This window comes from Engraulis encrasicolus, chromosome 6, assembly GCF_034702125.1.
Source record: "Engraulis encrasicolus isolate BLACKSEA-1 chromosome 6, IST_EnEncr_1.0, whole genome shotgun sequence".
Classification (NCBI taxonomy): Eukaryota; Metazoa; Chordata; class Actinopteri; order Clupeiformes; family Engraulidae; genus Engraulis; species Engraulis encrasicolus.
This window is the reverse complement of record NC_085862.1, coordinates 53,045,180-53,068,916: the sequence shown is the minus strand read 5'-3', so window position 1 is coordinate 53,068,916 and position 23,737 is coordinate 53,045,180. Positions and strand designations below refer to the sequence as shown.

Here is a 23,737-nt window from a genome sequence, read left to right as displayed (position 1 = left end):
AATGAGCAAAGACAGTGAAGGGTGACAAATCACAGAATTGTTTCAGTTACTGTAACACCAAAAAGCTTTGAAAGATGAAGGCAGGGCCACCGCTAGACATAAGCAGAGTACGCAGAGTGCTTAGGACACAACCAGTGCTTGGGGCACCAACCACTTTGCCCCCAAAATTGGGGCCTCTCAAATTGAGAATGACCTAAAAACGTCATGATAAAAATATTGAATTACATTACAAAAACATATTTTTTAGTTAGTAGATTATCATCATTATTATTACTTAATGATGAGGGGTCCTCTTGTCCAGTTATGCTTAGGGCCTCCAAAACCTTAGCAGCGGCCCTGGATGGGGATATATATCACAGGTATTAGAACAGTGATTCTCAACTGGTGGGTCGGTACCCAAAAGTGGGTCGCGGAGGGTTCCTGGGTGGGTCGCGGAGCTGTGATGCAATGCACTAAAAATGACTATGATGTTGAAGACAGAGTCAAACATGGTTAATAGGCCTTTTCCTCTAAACTACTTCATAAGACACATTGTATATCAGCATACAATGCAAATAATAATGCATATTATGAAATGCATGATAATATTTTTTATTATTATTGGAAGAATCTGACGGTGCAACAAGCAGTTTGGGTCACAACGTATTGACCACGGCAAATTGTGGGTCACAAGACTATTCCAGTTGAGAACCACTGTATTAGAACATTGGAGATCAAAGAGCTGACTTCCTCCTCAAACATACACCAATCTTCAACTTCCTCCTCAGACGTAGACTCACCATGATCTTCCTCCTCCAAGGTAGACTCATCATCCTTAACTGTGCTGGAACAGCCCCGGCCACTGCTTGCCAAGTCTGGGTCAGACGGCCCGGAGAAAGGCCAGCTCTGTCCGATAGCAAGGGAATGTGTGTGTGTGTGTGTGTGTGTGTGTGTGTGTGTGTGTGTGTGTGTGTGTGTGTGTGTGTGTGTGTGTGTGTGTGTGTGTGTGTGTGTGTGTGTGTGTGTGTAGCAAGGGAATGTGTGTGTGTGTGTGTGTGTGTGTGTGTGTGTGTGTGTGTGTGTGTGTGTGTGTGTGTGTGTGTGTGTGTGTGTGTGCGTGCGTGCGTGCGTGCGTGCGTGTGTGTGTGTGCTTGCGTGCGTGCGTGCGTGCGTGCGTGCGTGCGTGCGTGCGTGCGTGCGTGCGTGCGTTACAGAGTTGGCAGAGATCTGTGTTTGTGGGCAAGATAGATGAGAGGTGTGTTTGGGCCGCGAACAGTTGGCACACTGGCAATGGTATTATTCAGTGGCATTGGTATTTCTCTCTCGTGCTCTCTGTGAAAGTTAACTCTTTGGAAGTACTTCATAGCTGCTTCCCCATACACATTTATTTTGTATTTGTTATGTCGTATTTACACTTACGTATTATTGCTCTTGCACATTTTTTATCACTAATTCATTATAAAGAAATCTGATTAATCTTTTTTATTACAATTATTTCACTTATAATAATGATGATAGTTCATAAATACATACACATTGTGACATAATATTATTATCATTATTATTATATTACAAAAAAAATCAAATGGCAGTGTGTATGGTCCAGATTCATAATAAATAAAATAATATAATATTATTATATTATATTATATTATATTATAAAATAAATTGTAATAAAAGTACTTATGCTATGATTGCGAATATTAGTGATGAAGTTGAAGCTACCAAGTCCTCTACTTCAACTCTGCATGACCTCAGCCATGGCGGCTGCCCTGCTTGCCAGTCAGGCAAAGTTCACGCCACAGATGTCATATCCAGTGGACTAGACACTGATGCAGCTGATCTCTGTGTGTGTGTGTGTGTGTGTGTGTGTGTGTGTGTGTGTGTGTGTGTGTGTGTGTGTGTGTGTGTGTGTGTGTGTGTGTGTGTGTGTGTGTGTGTGTGTGTGTGTGTGTGTGTGCACATGCGTGCATGTTTGTTTGTGTGTGTGTGTGTCCATGCCTGCGTACGTGTGTGTGTGTGTGTGCGTCACCCTACAGATGTCATCTCCAGTGGACTAGATACTGATGCATGCGGGCAGCCAGCACCACAATAGGCCAGTACTACGCCATACACAGCATTAGAGCCACTAGCATTATACAGACTGTCTCTAGAGTTCAGCTCAGCACGGGGGGGATGGAGATGGCATACAGTACAACGCTGTGAGATGTGGCTGCAGAGAAAGGGAGGAGTGTGTGTGTGTGTGTGTGTGTGTGTGTGTGTGTGTGTGTGTGTGTGTGTGTGTGTGTGTGTGTGTGTGTGTGTGTGTGTGTGTGTGTGTGTGTGTGTGTGTGTGTGTGTGTGTGTGTGTGTGTGTGTGTGTGTATGTGTGTGTGTGTGTGTGTGTGTGTGTGTGAGAGAGAGAGAGAGAGAGAGAGAGAGAGATAGAGGTTGAGTTTAAAAGGTCACTAAGCTTTTGATTGTCATCTTAGCTATTCCTTGAACTCAAAGAGATACACAAAACTACTACTGAACTACAGAAAAAATGGAAATAAATAAATAAATAAAGCGAATCACTTTTCTGTTATAGGCCTATATTTAGAATTTGCAATATTCCGAAACAATTTGCCCATTTTAATTATGTATTAATTTTGCAATTGCAGGTTACATTAGTAATGCAAACCCATTTTAGCTTCCAGAGGCAAGTAGATTGGGTGAATATTTCATAGCTTTGATTTTAGAGGCACATGTACGCGTCTGACAGTGTTTTTCTTTCTGAGTCTTCATCTGAAAAAATCAGAACCTGAATGTCATGTATTGTTTCTGCCAACAACACGCATACTGCATAGGTTAATGAAAGTCTGTTTTGTTTTTAAATTATGATTATTATTTTATTATGATGTCCTAATTTGCTACAGAGTACCAGTGTGTAAAACTATATGCAACATTACACAATTGCACTGTAACAAGGTCTAGAAATGCACATGTCATGTGGTACATTAAAAACCTGTAAAATTAATATTTTGATTTTCTTTATCATTTATGCTATTAAAGTGAAAAGGAAAAACTTGGTGTGTAATGGTCGTGTGTTTCTTCTTTAAAAAAATATAAACAAATAAATGAATGGATACTACTACTTCTACTACAACTACTATTACAACTACTAATAATGATAATCATCATCATCATAATAATCATAAAAATAATCACAATAATAAAAACAGGGTGAATCACCACACACTGCTTGACTTTGATTCCCTGCAATCCCTGGACATGTATTCTGGTGAACAAAAATTAAATAAACATTCAGTGAATCAAAGTCGACCAGTGTGCAGTGATTCAGGATGACTGCATATCACCAGCATCTGAACGCTGGCTGTGCATAGGGACTCAATGTGCAATGTGTAATATTCATATCAATCATTAAAATCATAAATAAATGAATAAAAACGTGTCATCCTTCAATAAATAAGATAAGTTGTAAGAAATCGCAAAATAATAATTGAATATTTTATTGAATAAAATTATAATTATTTTAATGAAATGATTGTGTCTCTAAGTGTGTTTTATTTAACATTTAACATTTGTCCTGTTTCCGTTATCCATTTTGTTTTTCAAAACATATTTATCCTTAAATACCACGCTATCCCGTGGTGAGTCTCAAAGGATTAGCCACCTAAAAAAGATTATGCTTTGAGTTCTTCTGTAATTTCCTTTAAAAAAATAAAATAAAATCAGCAGCAGGAACATAAACATTTTAGCTCGTTAGCCTTTGTCATTATGCCCCTGCCACAGATATGAAAAAAATAAATAGTTATCAAATTATTTTAAATACTGTATGCTAAATTATAGAAGAACTTCAATAGTGCATTATCAAAAAGTATCAACTGATTCCCTCGCTCATACTGTATGACACATCATCAATGTACTTTTTACAACATACAATAATTGATTCAATTCCACATACATATTTCCACATTGGCACATATATCACATTTCACATATTTCACTTTGCATACCCCAAGCAAAAACATCTGAGCGACCCTGACTGTCCTGAACGACCCTGCGGTGCCTTTTCCCAGAGTGCATTGCGGCAAAGGGCTGACTCAAACCTGCCCTGCGGTAATTAGGGGAGGAGGTCAACTCTGGCAAACTGTTCAGTACATCTGCAGTAGTAGGTCAGCGGCGCGGTGAGGTCTCGGCCCCTGCGCCTCTTTTAAAAGCTCAGTTGCAGTGTTTGTGCTGCTCGACAACCACATGACTTCCTGCGTCTCTGGAGAAGGGAGCACACTCGCACGCACTCTTGGTTGTCGTCATAGAAACCTGTAGGAGAGTGGCAGTGAGAACAGAGCTGGCCTACGTACTGAGGCAACGCTAGCCCGCACTGTGGGTCGCTACTGTCTGGTTCCACCCAGCAACTGGAGTGTGTGTGTGTGTGTGTGTGTGTGTGTGTGTGTGTGTGTGTGTGTGTGTGTGTGTGTGTGTGTGTGTGTGTGTGTGTGTGTGTGTGTGTGTGTGTGTGTGTGTGTGTAATAGAGAGAGAGAGATGGAGAGAGAGAGAAGAGAGACAGAGAGAGAGAGAGAAGAGAGACAGAGAGAGAGAGAGAAGAGAGAGTGATAGAAGAGAGATGGAGAGAGATAGAAGAGAGAGTGAGAGAGTGTGTCTGTGTGTGTGTGTGTGTGTGTGTGTGTGTGTGTGTGTGTGTGTGTGTGTGTGTGTGTGTAGGAGTAGGAGGGTGTTGTCCTCGTCTACTCTCGCAGGGTCAGGAGTTCACCGTATTAAGAGCCACCAGTCTGTAGACACGCAACACTCCTCTGAGGTGTGTGTGTGTGTGTGTGTGTGTGTGTGTGTGTGTGTGTGTGTGTGTGTGTGTGTGTGTGTGTGTGTGTGTGTGTGTGTGTGTGTGTGTGTGTGTGTGTGTGTGTGTGTGTGTGTGTGTGTGTGTGTGTGTGTGTGTAAGCGGGGGAGCGACAGTAAAGGCCATTAAGATCCCAGTGCCTAATTGGATTTAATGAGTGATTTAACAACACAGCGCGGCGCGATCAAACCTCACAGCTACTGTCCAGGCGGCTTATTCCCGGGTCACTGCCCCCTAATGCCAAGATGATGGTGGGACCTCCCGAAAATGTCCCCCCTCCCTCCCCGAAACTGCCCGCCTCCCTCCTCGTCTAGTCCTCCACTGGCCTGTCCCACCTCTACGCTCCCCCCTGTAGAGACTCTGTTGGTGACACCCCCACCCCCACACACACACACACCCTACTCCCATAATTTGTCCAAAAGCCGCTCCCCCTTTTTTTCTCTCCTTCCCTCTCCCTCTTCCTCTCTCTCCCTCCCTCTTTCTTTTCTCACTCTGTCCCTCTGCCTGGGTATAATTTTTTCCCTACTCTCCCACCTCGCTCTCCATTGCTCCCTCTCTCCTAAAAATCCAAACTCAAAAAAATCGTTATTGACACAACGATATAATAATGTTAAGCCATTATTTAAATGCATTTTTTTAAAAAAAAACATATTATTATTATCATTGTTATTATTATTATTATTTGTAGTAGTAGTAGTAGGCCTAGTAGTAGTAGTAGTAGTAGTTAGTTATAGCACATATGCTTGACTGCGTCCCAGTCTTTGAGCCATTCTCAGGTCCTTCTGGGGACTTTATTCATGCCGTTCGTCTAGGACAGATCACACATTCAAGCCTTGTCATAATCCAGTATGTTGTTAATCTGCAAAAGGTCATTTGATAAAACAACTGGCTGGAGTATTGTGTTTACGTTAGCGGTGGAAAAACAGGATTAATTCATGAATGGAATGATAGCCTAGCAAGGTGCCAGACACCAGAGGAGCGACAACATCTCTCTCTCTCTCTCTCTCTCTCTCTCTCTCTCTCTCTCTCTCTCTCTCTCTCTCTCTCTCTCTCTCTCTCTCTCTCTCTCTCTCTCTCTCTCTCTCTCTCTCGGAGGGGGCTCTGTTTGATTAGGGCAGATTTGCTGCGGCAGGTCGGCAAAGCTGATTTGGAGCGCTAATACCACAAGCAGCTTAATTATTAGGTCAAAGGAGAAAGCAGCGAGGGGTGAGAGAAAGGCGCTCAGTGCAGCTCAGGCTAGGCAATAGGCTAACCCCGCTTTTAAACACGCCGACCGACGTTAACGTCTAACACGCTGGAGTGTATCGAGGAGAGAGCTTAGCACTGGGGCTAGCAATAGGCTAACCCCACTTTCAAACATGCAGAGGGGTGATTGGGGAGAGAGCTTAGCGCTGCCCAGCCTTTGTTCTGTTACTGATACAGAAGATCAAACATGGATTGCAATCTGGATGGGTTTGAGATATTTAGCGAGTGCATTTCAAACAACCACCAGAGCCTTATATTCCTGCCAGAGCTTTTGCTTCAAAGGTGCGGGCATTTGTGGACTTGCTGTCTAATTTCATAGGGCAGACTGTGCGATGACTAATAATGAAAACAGCAAAGCGTACATTCTGATGCATCTGTGTTCGTGACCATCTCGAAACTTCAAGTCGGCCATTTTGAAAGGCTTGGCCTCCAAGAGTGAATCAGTTCATGTACATATACGGAAGCAAAAACTTATGAGGGATGCACAGATTGCAACAGTCGAAAGAGCAGAAGTGACTGAAATTGCATGCCCTGTTATGGCCTATGGTGGTCATTCAATTACAAGTGGTAGGGCCTTTCACTGCCAATTGTGCTTGCACAAGGAAGCATGTGACAAATAAAAATCTTGAATCTATAAAAAGAGACACCTGTTTGTAAACCTCAGAAGGGTCCGTAGAAGGGTTCCCTAGCCAGAATCCATTCCATAGGCCTAGTATCAGAGGGATAAGTGCTGCAGAGGCTCTTTTCCTTAGAGGCTTAGTGGCATGATGCTCTTGCCATGCTCTGCTGGTTCCGATGCTGACACTGGACCAGGAACTAGAGCTAGAGGTTGAGGTCTGATTGAGGCCCAGATGAGGCCCGGTTGAGAATTGGCACTAGCGCCAGCATGAAATTCATATTTCCTGTTCCATGCACTGCTAGCCTGATAAACCAGACTAAATGTGGATGTCTAATTTAGTCTGGCCTCGATGCATAATACATCCGAAGATTGTTGATGAGAACAACCTTCCCTCAAAACCCTGCCCGCTTTGATTCAAAACACATCTTTGCGTTGTAATTGGTTTGCCAGATTCATGGCATTCTGGCTTCATTGAATCATTATGCGAGGCCAGACCCACCCGTAGACAAAACATTTTGCCGTCCAGCGGGTGGCGCTGGTTCACCAGGCTAATGCACTGCGATACGCTGGTTTGAACTTTATAGTAAAGCCATTCTGGTATCTGTGCCAGATGCTTTTTGGCCAAAACACTTCACATTTGTGAAGACATAACTAGGTCAAGAATGGACACTGGCAGTAATTTGGCTACATGGAAGAAAAAAGCGAGACCTAGAAATCAAGGAAAAGGCCTCTAGCTAGCATCAAGCGTCAGAATTTTAATCTACTTGTGAGGGGGGCGCTAAAATTAAACAAAGTCAACAGACCTACACTGCCATAAACGCTCCATTAGCAAACTGGTTTTCAACCAACCGACTGACCGACTGACCTGACTTACAGAAACAAGCGACTGATGTAATGGCGTATAGATTCACTGAACTCTAAGAAAAAAAAAGAGTGTCTAGATTGGCTTCACTCTTTCTTAACTTCAGTGGTGAGAGGATGTGGAAAGCCTCTGGCTTCTTCAGCACACTGTAGTGGTTAATGGAGCAGTAGAAACTATTTGTTGTGTCATTCGTGATCAAAATGACCTAGAGGTGGAGTCAAAAATGCTATCTGCTTAACTCTAAATAAATAATTTAAAAAACATTCAAAAGAGCCAGTTTTTTAACGGCTCTTTGACAGGAACTAGCCACTACGATCCGGATCCCGTCAAAGAGCCATAAATCCCATCTCTAGTGGAAAGCATCTAACTCAAGGATGGGCAAATGGAGGCCCGGGGACCACATGTGACCCGCCGCCTCACTCAGTGCAGCCCGCAGATAAAACACAATAAAAAAACACATAATGACCACATTTTGTCCTAGGCCCTATTTGGGAAAGGATGCCCTCTACCTATTAAATCCTAAATATCTCAACCTCCGAAGCATATACAAACATGAAATGAGTTGCATTTAAAAGCCAGGACCCTCGTTTTGCATTATAATATGTTCATTCAGCTGTGACATACCCACATTTTTTTAATAAAACAGCTTAAATCTCAAGAACCTGAATGCAGGTAATCAATCCGTTGTAATGATACTATAGGACGATATAAAAAATATTGGCCGTCAGTGAGCAATCAACTGCACCTCAAATTCTGCGAGTTAAAAGTCAGATCCGTGCAAAAAAATGTGGCCCTCCTTGTCATGAAAGTTGCCCATCCCTCGATAACTTCTGTCTCACCCTGAAGTGGTGAACAGAATGCTGGAAAGCATCTAATGTCACTCTCGCCTTAAAATGGTGAATCGAGCTGTGGAAACTGTAGTTCACCCTACAGTGGTAAATGGAACCGTGGAAACCGTAGTTCACCCTATAGTGGTGAATGGAGCGGTGAGAAATGAAAGGGAGGTCAGTACTGTAGTTTCTCTAATTCGCCACAGCTGGGGCATGCGGTGGGCCAGGCAGCATCTGCTAACAGCGGTGCAATTAAAAGAGAACCTGACGGGATGTGAAGAGCTCATAAACAACTTCAAAAGCAGCAGAGCTGCCTCATCCGTGCCCAGATGTTCATCGCTTGTCTGCTTATGTAAGCTGCGGTGTGAGTTGCACGTCTGTACGGCTGAAACTGATATGGAAACATACTGTAGGCCTGCGAATATGCAGTGCGTCCGCCCCATTTATTGGCGCTGGTACAGTACGTATAGCTGTCTCTCCTAATGTTGGCGGCGATTCTCTTCACTCGTCAATCAAAATGGGGCAGCAGACGAGCTGACATGAGTACTGTATCTCTCTTTTCATCCTTGTTTTCCTATTCATTCCATCCTGTTTCCACTGGCCCGCCCCCAGCCCATCCATCTCCCACCCCGCCCCACCACTGTTTTTCCCCACTGCGTCTCTGCAACACACTACCCTACTCTCTCCCCTCTCCTCCTCCCCTCCCCACCCCACCCCCCTCCACCCACTCCTGACCAATTACCAGCAGGGTCAGTGGTGGGGCACTGGGTCATCCCATGCACTTGATTTTCACACTGTTTCTCTCCTGAATGCCACATCAAGTTAATCAGGGTTAACAATGGCAGCGCCTCAGTGCACAGAGGCTGCCCTCGGCTTAGCTTAGCGCTGCGGCTGCCACACACTGGTGACACAGATGGGCCGATAATCCCACCCCCACTGACCAGGGGGGTGGTGAGGGGCGAGGGTATAGGCAACGCAGAGAGAGAGAGAGAGAGAGAGAGAGAGAGAGAGAGAGAGAGAGAGAGAGAGATGAAGGGAAAAATATGAGCCACAGAAAAGGGTTAAGATGAAAACAGCAGCAGCAGTAGCAGCGGATCCTGAGCGGCGGATCCCGAGGCGGATTCCAAGTGTTGTGGCTAGAGATGTGATTTATTTTGATTCATTTGGCTTTGAACATATCTGTGTTATTATTATCATGTCTTGTTTACAGCACAGACACAGTAAGACAAATGTATGAGCAGTTCAAAGGATTTACGGGGGCTGATCATACCATACATCTCCTTTCACGTTCATTCAAAACCATTCAATTTTGTGAATCTCTAACCTTTATGAATGTAACAAAAAAGCAATAGGCTTATTTTATGACTGACATGATTGTCTGCAGTGGCTTCTGATGGTATCATTCATTCATGTGCACAGAAAAATTATAGGTAGATGTGCTGGACTTTGGAATACTGTGTTGGACATTGGAATACTGGTGGTTCAGATATCCATTTCATGACCATGTTTGGTCAGTCAGATGTCCTTCCGAGGATATATTTTACCTCATCAGTTGATCTATCCATCGATCTGTCTATCTCTAAAGACAATATCAATAAGTCACCAGACACTCGTTTATCTTCCTTCCTACCTGTGCAGAAGTGAGTCAAACCAGGCCACAGGGACTCCTGAAGGGTGTGAAATATCCTAAAGGACACATGTCACAACTGCATCACCAAACACGCCAGTTGTCTGTTATGGTTGCACATTTTACAGTATAGTGTTTGACACATGACATGAAGTTTGACCAGCTTAGGCTACAACTGGTGACATTTTATAATGACAGACCGTCACACAAATCACGGCTTAACATGAATATTCTGATATGACAAGAAAAAAAGCGAGTGTCCGACAGGTGACCTTTACGCGAGCAGAAGTAAACACATCACACAGGTCACACAGCATTTTTTTTCCTTTCACAAGATGTTACGCTGCTATTAGAGGCAACAGCCCTTAGCCATCAACACTCACTCAACTCACATGAAGAGCACTTTTCAGCATCGGGGAAAAAACATCACTCTAACCTCCATAAATTTCACACTTCCCCCTTAGTGCAGGCACATCTGAATTATTTAAGGCCGATGTTGGTGCCTGCATGCGACAGTCGCAGGCTTCTGAAGTGAGACCGAAGTGCTTTACTTCTTTTCTCAACTGCTGGAGGTCAATAGTTGCCTGGTACCACAATACTTTTTTCCCTATTTTCTAGAAACTGCACCCTTAACCTATTCTTTAAACTCAAAAGTGAAGCTCCTCTGCCTCACACGGTAAATCTGATTTGGTACAATCAATGCCAATTAATTGTGACAACTTTAAAACACATGAAAACATCATGTTTACTTTTTCAATACGTCCTAGGGGATAGCAATGAACTACGAAAAAAGACTGTGCATCCATGGCAGACATTTTGGAAGCCTGGCTCTAACAACCAAAACGATCCCAATCGCACAAAACAACATGGCCGCGGCTGCCTGAGATAAGCCAAACAGGCACACGAGAAACGCCAAACCAAACCAAACTGTTAAAAAACATTTACATCAAAGGGTCTTCAGCTGCCCTCAACTCTCCAATCCCCATCACACCACCCCCTCCGTGGGGTCAATCCTCGGTCATTGTCGAGATGAGCTAGCAAAAATTACACGCTAATCTTGAACAACGCGCTCAAAAACTATTACTACTTGCTCCCTCCCCTTTCGGAAATCGGCATGGGTTCATCTAGAGTTCACCCGTCTGAATTCATAAATTTACACGAGAAAATCTGTCATTTGTCTAGTAACCTGATTTTTTTCTTTAATATGGCCCAATCCAAATGTTACCTCAGCTACGTGACACGTGACATATAATGAACTTTCGACCCCGGTAGCTGGGTCGTTGTTCGGTCAGATTTGCGCTCTGGGCCAGGGTTTGGTCCAGTTAGATGCCACCAAAATACCCCATCACTGGCACAATGCCACACTTCCATTCCGAATTGTCAGCCACCCCACCACCCCCCACGCCCGGCCCAAATTCTACAGTTCACCAAGAGGCCACCAAATTTTTTCCGCTAACCTCTACGAAACGTCACATCGTACACTTCACATAGCCAAAAATGTTTGACCCCAATCTCAAGTTCAAGTCATGCCAACGGTGTGTTGGTATACTGAAGCTACACAGTGACACCTACTGTTTTAAATGAAAATACGAATAAAAAAAATGATTAGGCGATTTCCCCTTACCTACAACATTCTTAAGAATAGATTTATATCCTATTATGTCCAGTTATATCCAAACGGTAATCAACCTTTGTTGCGTTCATTGGTAAGTTAATACCATTGTAATACTTTTCCACACAAAATACCATTGCAATACTTTTCCACACAAAATCAGTAGTGCTTGAAAATAGATTGCAATGAAAGGATTGGTTGCCTAATTCCTAAAATGCATTATTATACATGTGAAAGAACAATCTTATATACGTATATGTATTTAAATGTTTAACGTTGCGCCAATTTGAACTGTGTATTATTGCTGTTGCTTTATTGTTTTATTTTGCATTTTTATAGACAAAAATTATTTTATTTATGAGCTTACAGTTATGGGCATCCCGTCACAGCATAAATGTAAGATGAATTATTATTACCATTATGGGTACAATAATTATTACTGTTTTTATTATTGTTGTTATCATTATTATTAGTTAGTAGTAGTAGTAGTAGTAGTATCAATATCAGTATCAGTTATAGTGGCAGTATTATTAGTATTGTCCATTATTATTATTATTATTATTATTATTATTATTATTATTAGCCTATTATTATTATTCCTTAGAGGCGTTGCATTATTTTAATTTCAAATTGTTCAATCATGCTAGATAATTCTTATAGCCTCTATTTAAGACTGGTTCAATATTATTAAATATTCATAATTAATTGCTAATGACGAATTCAATAAATATGTTAATGTTCAGGAAACATGTTAAAGTATAGTTTTTCAGGTGTGACGAGGTCAGATATAGAACAGAAAATAAGTAGAATGTATATAAAATTAAAATCTAAACTACAAACTAAATAACATTTTGACCAAAAATTTAAATAGTAAATATTTTGTAAATTCATATGCTTTAAATGTCCTAAAATAAGTTATTGCTTTTACAAAATGGATACCATTCACCATCCCAGCTCACATAATTAATAATGCAATGTTCATAAATTATTTGTGGACTCTTTTTTAAATACTGTGCATGAAATAGTCCTCTAACAGCCTTTAACAGGTGCCAAATATCGCTGTAGCATTTTATTCTGGAAATGGGAAGGTGACGGATAGCCTTCTCAATTCTCATTTCCATCAAAAACACCCCAGGGAAATCTAATGATTTAGCCTTCCGACTTCTTGCCTACCTAACTATAATGCCTACATCAGCAATAACAACCAACATCCATAAACAAGCAATAGTCAATATTTTATGCTGCATACATTTAATGCTTCTCACTAAGGATTCGTTTCAACGGAAATTAATATTTTATAACAAGCTGCTGAGAAACTGGGAGAGTCCCTTTTGTGACAGTGATGTTAAGGAAGAGGCATGGCACTTATGTACAGTATAATATGTCCTTTATTATATTTGACAAGAATATGTTTGTTGTACAGTGTATTGCTCTTTGGAACATATATGTTTCACCGACAGCATGTGCAGCAGACCGAGTGCTCACCAAGTTGCCCATAAATAAATAAATATTCCAAAATATATCACCATTGGTTAAGCAGCTAAGCAAAAATGTTATTCCAGTAATAAAAATTATAAAACAAAAACTCAATGATCACTTGGAATACCTCCAAATGCATATTCAACTTGTAAAAAAGTGTTCATCTGTGTCTTTATGATATAAAATACTACTAAGCAGTGTATCAAACCACAGCAGGATCACATCACTCAGTGCCATCAGTGGAGAAGCAGGGGAGGGTGAGAGTTTATGCAATGTGGCATATCACAACATAGTAGTACGTGTCATCATGGGTTCTTACAGCCTTTTTCAAAGGGTACCAGCACCCCCCTGTGTCCACAAGGGGTATTGCGAGTTTTAAACAGCTATTCAAATACATGGACCATTAACTGTTGCATTTCCCTAGATCCATACATCAGTACATTCAATGACCAGCTAATAACTGCCACGTACTGATGCCCAAACAGCCATTTTCCAGCTCAGACAGACTGCACAAGTTGCAGTCATTTCTATATTGCAAATGGCACATTACACATGACTCCCCCACCCAAAACCCTGTCTTGTTTCCACAGGAAACATTAAAACATATCCAGCCACTGGCCAGGATTTCTCAGTGTTGCGTGTTGTCAGGCCCAATCTTCTGAGCAGGTGCAGTGAGGCTCAGGTTACAAGGCTGCAGGTCCACCTGGGTCAGCATACCGCAATACTCCAATGGAGTTGCATCATGAGCTCTATGTAGTCCAAAGCCTTCAGAGCCTCCTTGAGCCTTCATACTACCTGGAAAATAAAGTAGAAAAATTAGCTTTTCCTTATCTCTGGTGTATAGTGGTTGAAATAATAACCACAATGAAAATGTGCATTTACACTAGCCTGATAAACCAGACTAAATGTGGATGTCTAATTTAGTCTGGCCTCGATGCATAATACATCCGAAGATTGTTGATGAGAACAACCTTCCCTCAAAACCCTGCCCGCTTTGATTCAAAACACATCTTTGCGTTGTAATTGGTTTGCCAGATTCATGGCATTCTGGCTTCATTGAATCATTATGCGAGGCCAGACCCACCCGTAGACAAAACATTTTGCCGTCCAGCGGGTGGCGCTGGTTCACCAGGCTACATTTACACAGTTTACATACTTAAGAAACGTATTAACTGTTTGGTTTTTAACCCATTGATGCCTGATGTTGCGTTGCGCAACATTGGCCCTGGCGCCTGGAGCTGCATTACGAAACATTCAGGCTCATGAGATTTGAGACAACTTTATTAAAAATCTCTGTTTGTTTGAGATAAATTAACACATTCTCATGAAAGATGAGGGCCTTAGCATTGAAATGCATATTTTTATGTGCTTCAGAAGCTGAGATATTTAGGCTTTTATAGGCTGAGGGCTAGCCTGGCGACGCTATCCATGTACACCACCCAAAAATTTTGGCTCCACACATCGTCTGGCAAAAGCCTCGAGCTCGGTTCTCTCAGCGTTTAGCCAATCAGCAAACAGTTGAGAGTGGTGACGTAGAACTCACCCGCGAGCTCCGTTACACTTTCGTTTTGTTATTTGTATGCCTTTGCGACGCTATAACGTAACAGACATGCTAATAAAGCACAATATGGTATTTAATTTGAGTTTGGAACTCCAATTAATATAAATGATAGAGTAAGATCAGACCATCTCCCACCGTCCACGGAGACGGATGCCTCTTGGCTTTTGCCAGACTGATTGACGGAGTCAACAGTCGGCTTTTCGCCCATGCTAGCTGAGGGCAGCTTTTCTTAAAAAGGGCTCCGGCATTCAGCACACTTTTTTGCAGGTGCAAGTGTCAATGGGTTAATCATACACATACGATAGAATTTACAAACTACAGTGTTTTGTTGTGAGACATCTCCACTCTGCAGTTTCTTAATATGTCGGCCAAGACTCTGTTCACTTGTAAAGAATTGACCTAAACAGAGACAAAATATCATTCCACAAATGTATGTCAATACAGAGCGCCTTGGTGAAATATTGGGACTCACTTCCTGTAAGAGCCCCAGTACAGCATCTCAGTCCTCCTCGTAGTTGTCTGCGTGCTCCACCACCCGAGGCTCCACCAGCTTCTCATACGACACACACATCATGATCTGCACACATACACACACACATGATCACATGGTAAATATGGGTAATAGACTGCATTTGTATAGTGCAGGGGGCAGTAACCTATGGCTCTAGAGCCACATGTCGCTCTTTTGGGAACTATATATGGCCCTTACTAATCTAGGGTTGTGAACCGTCCCTTGAAATATGGAATCGTCCTGTATTTATAAATAAAAGTACGGGTTCCATATTGAGTTGAAACAGTACACGGGAGGTTAAAAGGTGTTAAAATGCAGGAAATTACATCTAAGAAATATCGAAATTCTCCCAGACTCTTGCCATAATGACCCCTGGTATAGTGTCTTGTCTTCCCACTCCTTCGAACACTCAAAGCGCTTTACATTCACACACCAAGGCCACTGGCAACCATGCAGGGTACCACCTAACCTGGCTCTCGCAGATGGATTGTCACGAAGTGTAACGAAGATGCACGAAGCACTAGGGGTCTAGCGAGAGCCAGGCTAGGTACCACCCTCCCACCAGGAGCAATTTGGGGTTAGGTATCTTGCCCAAGGAAACATAAGCTGTGTATATGGCACTTGTTTCGCCGATCGGAATAGATCTGATCCGATTAGTCTGATCGGAATGAAGTGTATACATTAAAATGACCTCGAACATTCCAATACCTGTCACACGCGGTTTCCATGACCCGTGGTTAGTAACAGGCCTGGTTAAATGGTTGAAACAGAGATAGACATGGACATATCTGTTGTTTTATTGATATTTTTAGTTTTTCTCAAAGTGCAGCAGGAAGCAAAACTGCTGTATTTAATCTTGCGCTTATGAGCCGCGCGAAACAGCGGCACTCCAACTTGCTGTTGTCATCAGTTCACTTAAACCATATCACAAACAAGAAATAAGTCTGTGGATGAGAGTACAGAGCCGGGATTAGTGGGAGAGAGTTGTTCTGCAGGAATTCAGTGACCAAGAATGGCGTGAAAATGTTAGGATAATTTTGTTAAAATATGTGACACGATAGCTTCACAAACAACCAAGTGGAATAGAGTGTATACATGGACCATCTAAGTGGACTACACCACCTCTTCTATTCCGATTACAATTCTGATCCGATTAAAGAATTCTATTCCTATCGGCCCGTATACAAGGGGATTCCTGGTCGGATTAAAAAAATATTCCTATTCTAATCGGATCAGAAGTGTCCATGTATACACAGCTATTGATAGGGTCAGGCAGAACAGGGCTCAAACCTGCCCTCTGTTTGCCGAACAGGCTGCTCTACCACCTGAGCCAATACTGCCCCACATTACTTTTTTATGGAAGTGCAAGTGTGTATGTCAGAGGTGTACCACTACAGCAAAACAGTTGCCAATGTCTGTTTTTGGTAACTCTGTCCCGAGCAAAAAAATAAAAGATATGTTAACCCTTACCCTCTCGTCTGTCCCTCCTGTGTCATCGTTTAGAGCCAGGCTGTGACAACGCTAAAATGTTTTCATCCGTTCAATATAATAGGATTCAATACTGTTGGAGACACTGTCAAGTGCTGATATATATACTATTGATCCTTTGCTACCCTAGACAGCATGGGCAATTGAAGACAGTATTGGTCAGTGCTTCACAGACCAATTAATATACAGTAATAAAACACACAGACACAAACATGCACACGCACAGACACAGACACAGACACAGACACAGACACAGACACACACACACACACACACACACACACACACACACACACACACACACACACACACACACACACTTCATCCTCCTCAGCGGTGAACTCACCGTCAGCAGGACCAGCAGAGCCATCATCACTCCCAGCATGATGTACAGGTTGTTGGTCAGGCCCCCAGCCCAGAGTGGTCCCAAAATGGTGGCCAGACCCCCAACTGAACGCCGCACCCCCTGGCTGAACCCTAGAGGAGGGGTGGTGAGGGTGAGAAGAGGACATAACAGTTATTACTTCTAGATTATATTCTTATATTCAGTGTTTCAGTCGTATTGAGCTGCTATGGGCAAAGAGCATTGGGCCAGTGCAACTGTTATGTGTTGTACTGCATAGTGGTTACAATAATGACCTCAATGAAACTGTGCATGGACACATGTATGCCACTGCTAATATAAGTAGAACCCATTTACACACGCATATAGCCTAACGGTACTTCAAAATATATTAGCTGCACACATGTGTGCGCGTGTGAACTGCTGGAAGGCTGATTGTACTCAAGCGTGTGCTATATGTTTAATGTGCAATAATGTGTATTGGGTTGTTGTGTATTTATGTACCGGTAAACTGACAGACACCTTATTTTCCATCGGGATTAACAAAAGTGCTCTACTCTACTCTACAGAGCAGCGGTGGGAAAGCGACGGGAACGGGAGAAGGCCTTTGGTTTTGGGGGCACAGGAGAGATCTGGTCAATTTAAGACTTCCTGGAAATGTAACTGAACATACTGTATACGAAAATGAACCCCTAGGACAGAAACACTGAGACCCCTCTGGAGGACTATTTCACAAGAAAAAGGACCTCAGGTAGGTTATGGCATGAAAATTCCTTTATTTTAAGCGCAATTAACGTTTCAAACTCAAGCCTGGGGATAGAAGACCACAGAGGACCTACAGTAGCGGATGGGCATAGAATACATCAGTTACGTAGGTCTCTCCACAGAGCAGAAGGTTTCTGCTGAGGTGTAATTAAGCCACTGAAGCCGAGGCCTGGGGATGGAGAAGGGACCACAGCGCCACTCATCAAAAAGGATGGAGGAACGCTCGAAGGAACTCGGGAGGAGAATAATTCCACAGACGACTTTTGCTGAATATGCGATAACACTCAAACAATTAAAGAGGCTGTTAAGTGTAGTGTGAAATAAAAGAAAAAGAGGTTGTGGAATGAATGCATGAATAAAAAAAGGTTCTGGTCAGCTATAGGGCAAATACTTCATGCATTTCTGAGCACAACTGCATTATCAGCATTAAATAGCTTACTAATTTCTTCGAAATGGCAGAGAAAAAGTCTAAGTCAAAGTGAGGGCCCGTCTGGGAAACTCGTTGTGACACAGCACTAGACAGCACACAAGTGCACACAACGAAATTGCATTCATGCGTCGTCACTCGTGCAAGGGGGCAGCCTGCAAAGGCGTCCCAAGGGCGCAGAGCGACGGGATGGTACCAGGCACGTGCACTCCAATACGGCAGGGGAGGCACGGCCTCACCAGCCAGACCTGAGAATGATGAGCTGCAGTAAATGTGAATAATAGTAACAATAACAGCTATTGTTTTCGAGCATCTGCACCATAACTACCATTTGAGCAGTATTTAAACAGTTTCACTCATTTTCAATCATTTCCGTGGCCAAAATCATAATATTTGCCCATTTCATGTCAAATTGCTCCGAATACGGTGAATTTGGGGCAACTCTGAACTGGCCTCACCCCGGATTGCGCAATCCCTCGTTAACAAGCTTCAGCGCATGCGCCATTTTGCTCGTTCTGTGAATGCAACCTGGTAATATTGTATTAAACGTTTTTATACACTTAATAGAAGTATGTATGGTGTGCCCTCAATTCCTGATAATGTTCTACTATTTTCTACGTGTGATTATCATTTCTTTACTCTGAACGCTTTGGCATAACGCCCACTGAAATATACAGTGGTGAGGCCAGCAGTAGCCTGGCCGCAGACTCCTTCTGGCATTGAGAGTATTGCTGGCCAGTTACGTCATAGCGAATCTGAAGTTCACAGCCAGTCAGTGTTGTCATGGAATTGTACGACTTAACAATTTACTAAGGACTAAGGAGCCTCACGAAACACAAATCCTCGCGGCTACTCATATTCATATTCAATGCCAAATTGCTTTGGACGTTTGGGGCGTCTCGAATAGATGTGGCTTTGGATGGACAGCACCGGCTAAAGCAACGTTAGCATGCGCAACGCCAAAGTGAAGAAAAAGAGCGGCGCATGGACCTGATGTACGAGATAAAGGTAAGATCAGTGTTTCCTATGTGTGTGAAGCCTGTGTTTGTGAGACCCGTGGGGAGAGAGAGAATCCGCCGTGATTCTCTCTGGTGTGGTGGTAGCTTTTGTGATCTGAACAGGATTCTCATGTGCCCTGTAACTGTTTGTAAAGTTGAGTAGGCTACAGGGTGCCGTTGAGGTAAATCAAATATACCCGTGTAACTACAAGACTCTGATCTAATTCCAAAGTGTAGGCATAACATAAAGGACAGTCCCAAAATATTTGGTGACCATATCGAAGCTTGTGTAGTAATCTATGTTTAAATGTTGACATTCGCTTCCTGCCACACCTTTGTCCCAAATCGTTTGCCGTAGCCTCGTACAAGTAGATGTAGGCCTACATTTGCACGAGAATCCGGTGCTTCTCACAAACGCTATCACACCAGTTTGTTCGCCGTGGTGCTCAGCGGTCTATATGACACCATGTTTTGAATCCTGTGTGTGTGTGTGTGTGTGTGTCTTCCATTGAGCATCCGCCGTGATGTGGTTTATGTGAGACCACTGTTTGAATCCTGTGTGTGTGAGAGCAGTGGGCTGTGAAGGAGCGTACACTCTTCACTACTCTCCCCTCCTCCTCTCCTCTCCTCTCCTCTCCTCTCCTCTCCTCTCCTCTCCTCTCTTTTCCCATCTCCTCTCCTCTCCTCTCCTCTCTTTTCCCATCTCCTCTCCTCTTCTCTCTTCTCCTCTCCTCTTCTCTCTTCTCTCTCTCTCTCTCTCTCTCTCTTCTCCTCTCCTATCCTCTCCTTTCTTCTCCTCTCCTCTCCTCTCCTCATCCCTCTCTCTTCTCTTCTCCTCTCCTCTCCTCTCCTCTCCTCCCCTCTCTTCTCCTCTCCTCTCCTCCCCTCTCCTCCTCCCCTCTCCTCTCCTCTGCTCTGCTCTCCAGCTCTCTCAGCCGTGATGCTGCTGTTTGTCCACATTACTGCTGTGTGGTTTATGTGAGACCACTGTTTGAATCCTGTGTGTGTGTGTGTGTGTGTGTGTGTGTGTGTGTGTGTGTGGTGTGTGTGTGTGTGTGTGTGTGTGTGTGTGTGTGTGTGTGTGTGTGTGTGTGTGTGTGTGTGTGTGTGTGTGTGTGTGTGAGAGAGAGAGGGAGAGATCTAATAGCATTTTCTCTACGGAAATGCAGCATGTTTTATTTTGTAGGCCTGCCTTATGTTAAGAAAGCTATGACATATGAAACTTATCGGTAGGCCTATTTGGTAAATTTACTAAAATGTACTTATACTGTAGCTGTAGTATTATATATTTGCCTCACCAGCCATAAAGTTGACCGCACCTCACTGGATGGTACCACGCTCAGGGTAGCTCAGTCATGGAGAAGAATAGGGGAGACCACTGGTCAATTACTCCCCCCACAAGCAACCTGGCGTGTCGGCAGTCGAGCCGGCAACCTTCGGGCGACAAGTCTGACACCCTAACTGCTTAAACATGACTGCCCAAACTAAAGGAAGCACAGAGCTTGCTGAGAATGATAAGGAACATGGGAGTAGGGCATACCAGTATATCCCGGTATCCCACTGTATGCTATAACACTCTCCTCATCACCCCTTGTGATTACTGGATTTGCTGACTGGACGCATTGTATTGCATTTACAAAATGTTAATAATGAAAGCAACAAGCAAGTAAAAAGACAACAACATGCAGCAAAGAATCTATGTTGACCTATTGCTTGCCACATATTAGTTTTCCAGGTGAGGTACAGTATATTGGCATTAATGTTGCCCAGCTTCATTCCAGAGAACCTTGTGACTTGTTTGCACATGCCCCTCTGAAAAATGGCTCGTCAACACACCTGTGTTTTTTCACCTGTGTGGACATAGGTGACAGAACAAGAACATGCACACAAAGACAAACCCATCGACTCTTCACCCATAGAACAGGTTGGATATCATTCCAAGACATACATTATCAGCAAGCAGTACATTTTATAGAGTAGTCTTCAAGCATGCCACCCTATCCTCTTCTTTGGTTGTCTGTAAACCACCCAAGGTAACAGTGTTGTGTTTAAAGTTGCACTGTGTAATATTTTTCGTAGTTTATTTCCAGAATGCTGCCCATTCACAAATGTTACCTTTTTTACGAATACTTAACACCATCATCAAATACTAAGCATTCATTATGACTGGAAAAATAACACTTTTCATACATGAAAAGTGAGATCTTCGCCAAGCCCGCCATTTGAATTTCCAGAAGACATTTGTAGTTGCAAAATGTACTGTACTTTCGTCATACTGCTAAATATTTGTTTATTACTTAGTAAATATTCATGAAAAGATCAGAGTTGGCAATAGGCAGCACAGTTTCAATTAACAGCAGAGTTGCAATACCTACTCTGGCCACCAACCTACACAGTGCACTTTTAGGAGGCAGGCGTACAAGCACAAATATACACACACAAACTCAAGCATGACACACACACACACACACACACACACACACACACACACACACACACACACACACACACACACACACACACACACACACACACACACACACACACACACACACACACACACACACACACACACACACACACACACACACACACACACTGTGCCGCCCACACATACACATGCTTGCTAACTCGAGTTTCTCTTTTAACAAATGCTAATTAATGATTGGACGCCTTGTTGCAATTATGTAAGCATGGTTAAGGAGGGTTGTTGTGATTAAATTGAGTAATTAGCCAGCTCTGATTTAGTTTAGTAGGGCCCCTGGAGCTTTAGCTGTGTGGGTTGTTGATTCTTTTTTTTAAACTCAGTGCTGCACTTCTCAGCCTACACCTCATAAAACATGCAGGCCACACCAGAGCAAGAGTTTTAAATGAGACAGTACAGAGAAAAAAGGCCAGACCTACAATAAATCTGCTGTCTGGCTCTGTGAAAACACCAAGCCAACAGCCACAAATACAGTCTGCTAGTGTGCCTTACGGCCCTTTTTAAATGCAGATTGCCCAATTATGCAATTATGGGTTTGAACAATCAGTTCCAGATTAGTCAAATGGCATGTAAAGCATATCTATGAGCGTAGTAAAATGTTCTTAAAGGAAATAAGAGTACTTGATCAAGGACTGAGCATAGGTTGTGCCATTAAATATTTAGTATAGAACCGTGTTGCAGACATTTCTTATTTCCTTTAAGTAAGCTTAATCTTGTTTGCACCATGCCTCCGACAGAATAGAGGTGTAAAGTGTGACTTTTTCCACTGCACATACACAGGGCCTGTTCTACTTAGTGTGGTGCCCTAGGCGAACATCCCCAAAGTATAAACTTGGCTTTTTGTTTGTTCAGAAATTGTCATAAGTAGGCCTACATATAGTACAGGTTTAACTATGATACATGTGGGTGCCCAAGACTGATCATTTGTATTGCTTCAAGGTTTAAGGTTTTATTTTGCTTGATGTTGTATCTAACTGTATTGTGAGTAGGAATATTGGGCATTACTTTGGTGCCCCCAAAACATTTGGTGCCCTAGGCGACTGCCTAATCAGCCTACACCTAGCGCCAGCCCTGCACATACAGACAGTCATAATGGCAAAGACAACATCAGTTCTGTTGTAAATTATTGCCTGTCAATTAGATATCTTAGCCAATAAACATTTGAGGTTTCACCCTGTCATTTGCTCTGATCATAAATCAAAGAATGTCTAGTGAGTTGAAGGGTTTTTTCAATAACTTACAGCCGTCCGCTTCTCAAATGCAGGAGACACACAGAATGTAGCGGCCATATGCCTTGTCTTTATGTGTTGTAGTCATGGCTTTTAATTTGCCGATCACCGCGGGGTGTCACGTGAGTGCAGGGTATCAATTAGTGTGGTATTTAGGCACCTGTGCACCTGCTCACTGGTAGGGAGAGGGGTAGGCATGGGAGAGCACAATTTTTGTTGACCGCACGCTAAGAAACATTTGGTCTTTTAAACGCACTTTGGCACTTTAACTGACTCACCAGTAGCACACTGCATGGTGGCGGTTTTAGATATGCGTTTTAACTTTTGTATTTCAACTTTGACATCGAATAAAGGACAACTAACGAAGACAAGTGTTTGCGCGTCAGCTTTTAAACCTCCCAACCAACCTCTCGGCGGCAGCATTGGATTTTAGCCGCCACACAGAAGCTTCAAGATGTCCTCAATTGAGTTAAACAACTCACCAGGGTTATCTCTGCAGTTACTGCATCTGTAAGGGGTTATCTCTCATGTTCTCCAACTCTTATCTCTAGCTTACACAACTATCTTATTTCTAACTGTCCGATATCTCTCATGTTGTGGCAAAGGGGCAGAAGTCATCTCTCCAATTCTGTAAACAAACAACCTCTTCCTCAGTAACGGGACCAGGTCCCCTTGTGACACTGCTTGTTGACATTCTAATGGGGTCAGTTAAGGCTTCACTCACCAGTACAAAACTTGGTGAAGGAAAATATTTAAAAACCTGCCCTTGGCAATTAGCTAAGCAGACAACTCCGAATTTAACCCAGTCGATATGGAATAAATAAGGGGAAGTTTTGTGG

General features: G+C 42.9%; 1 protein-coding gene across 1 annotated transcript in view; it reads right to left on the bottom strand.

Moving 5' to 3' along the window:
- Positions 1-12,990: 12,990 nt before the first annotated feature.
- The window catches only part of LOC134451455 (uncharacterized), a 28,412-nt gene continuing 17,665 nt past the window's right edge, over positions 12,991-23,737 (bottom strand). Inside the window, exons 10-12 of the mRNA XM_063201937.1 lie at positions 16,998-17,128; positions 15,125-15,229; positions 12,991-13,886 (exon numbers count right to left, since the gene is read on the bottom strand). Coding sequence (XP_063058007.1) covers positions 15,152-15,229; positions 16,998-17,128 — 209 coding nt within the window. The 3' untranslated portion in view covers positions 12,991-13,886; positions 15,125-15,151. The remainder of the gene's footprint in view (positions 13,887-15,124; positions 15,230-16,997; positions 17,129-23,737) is intronic.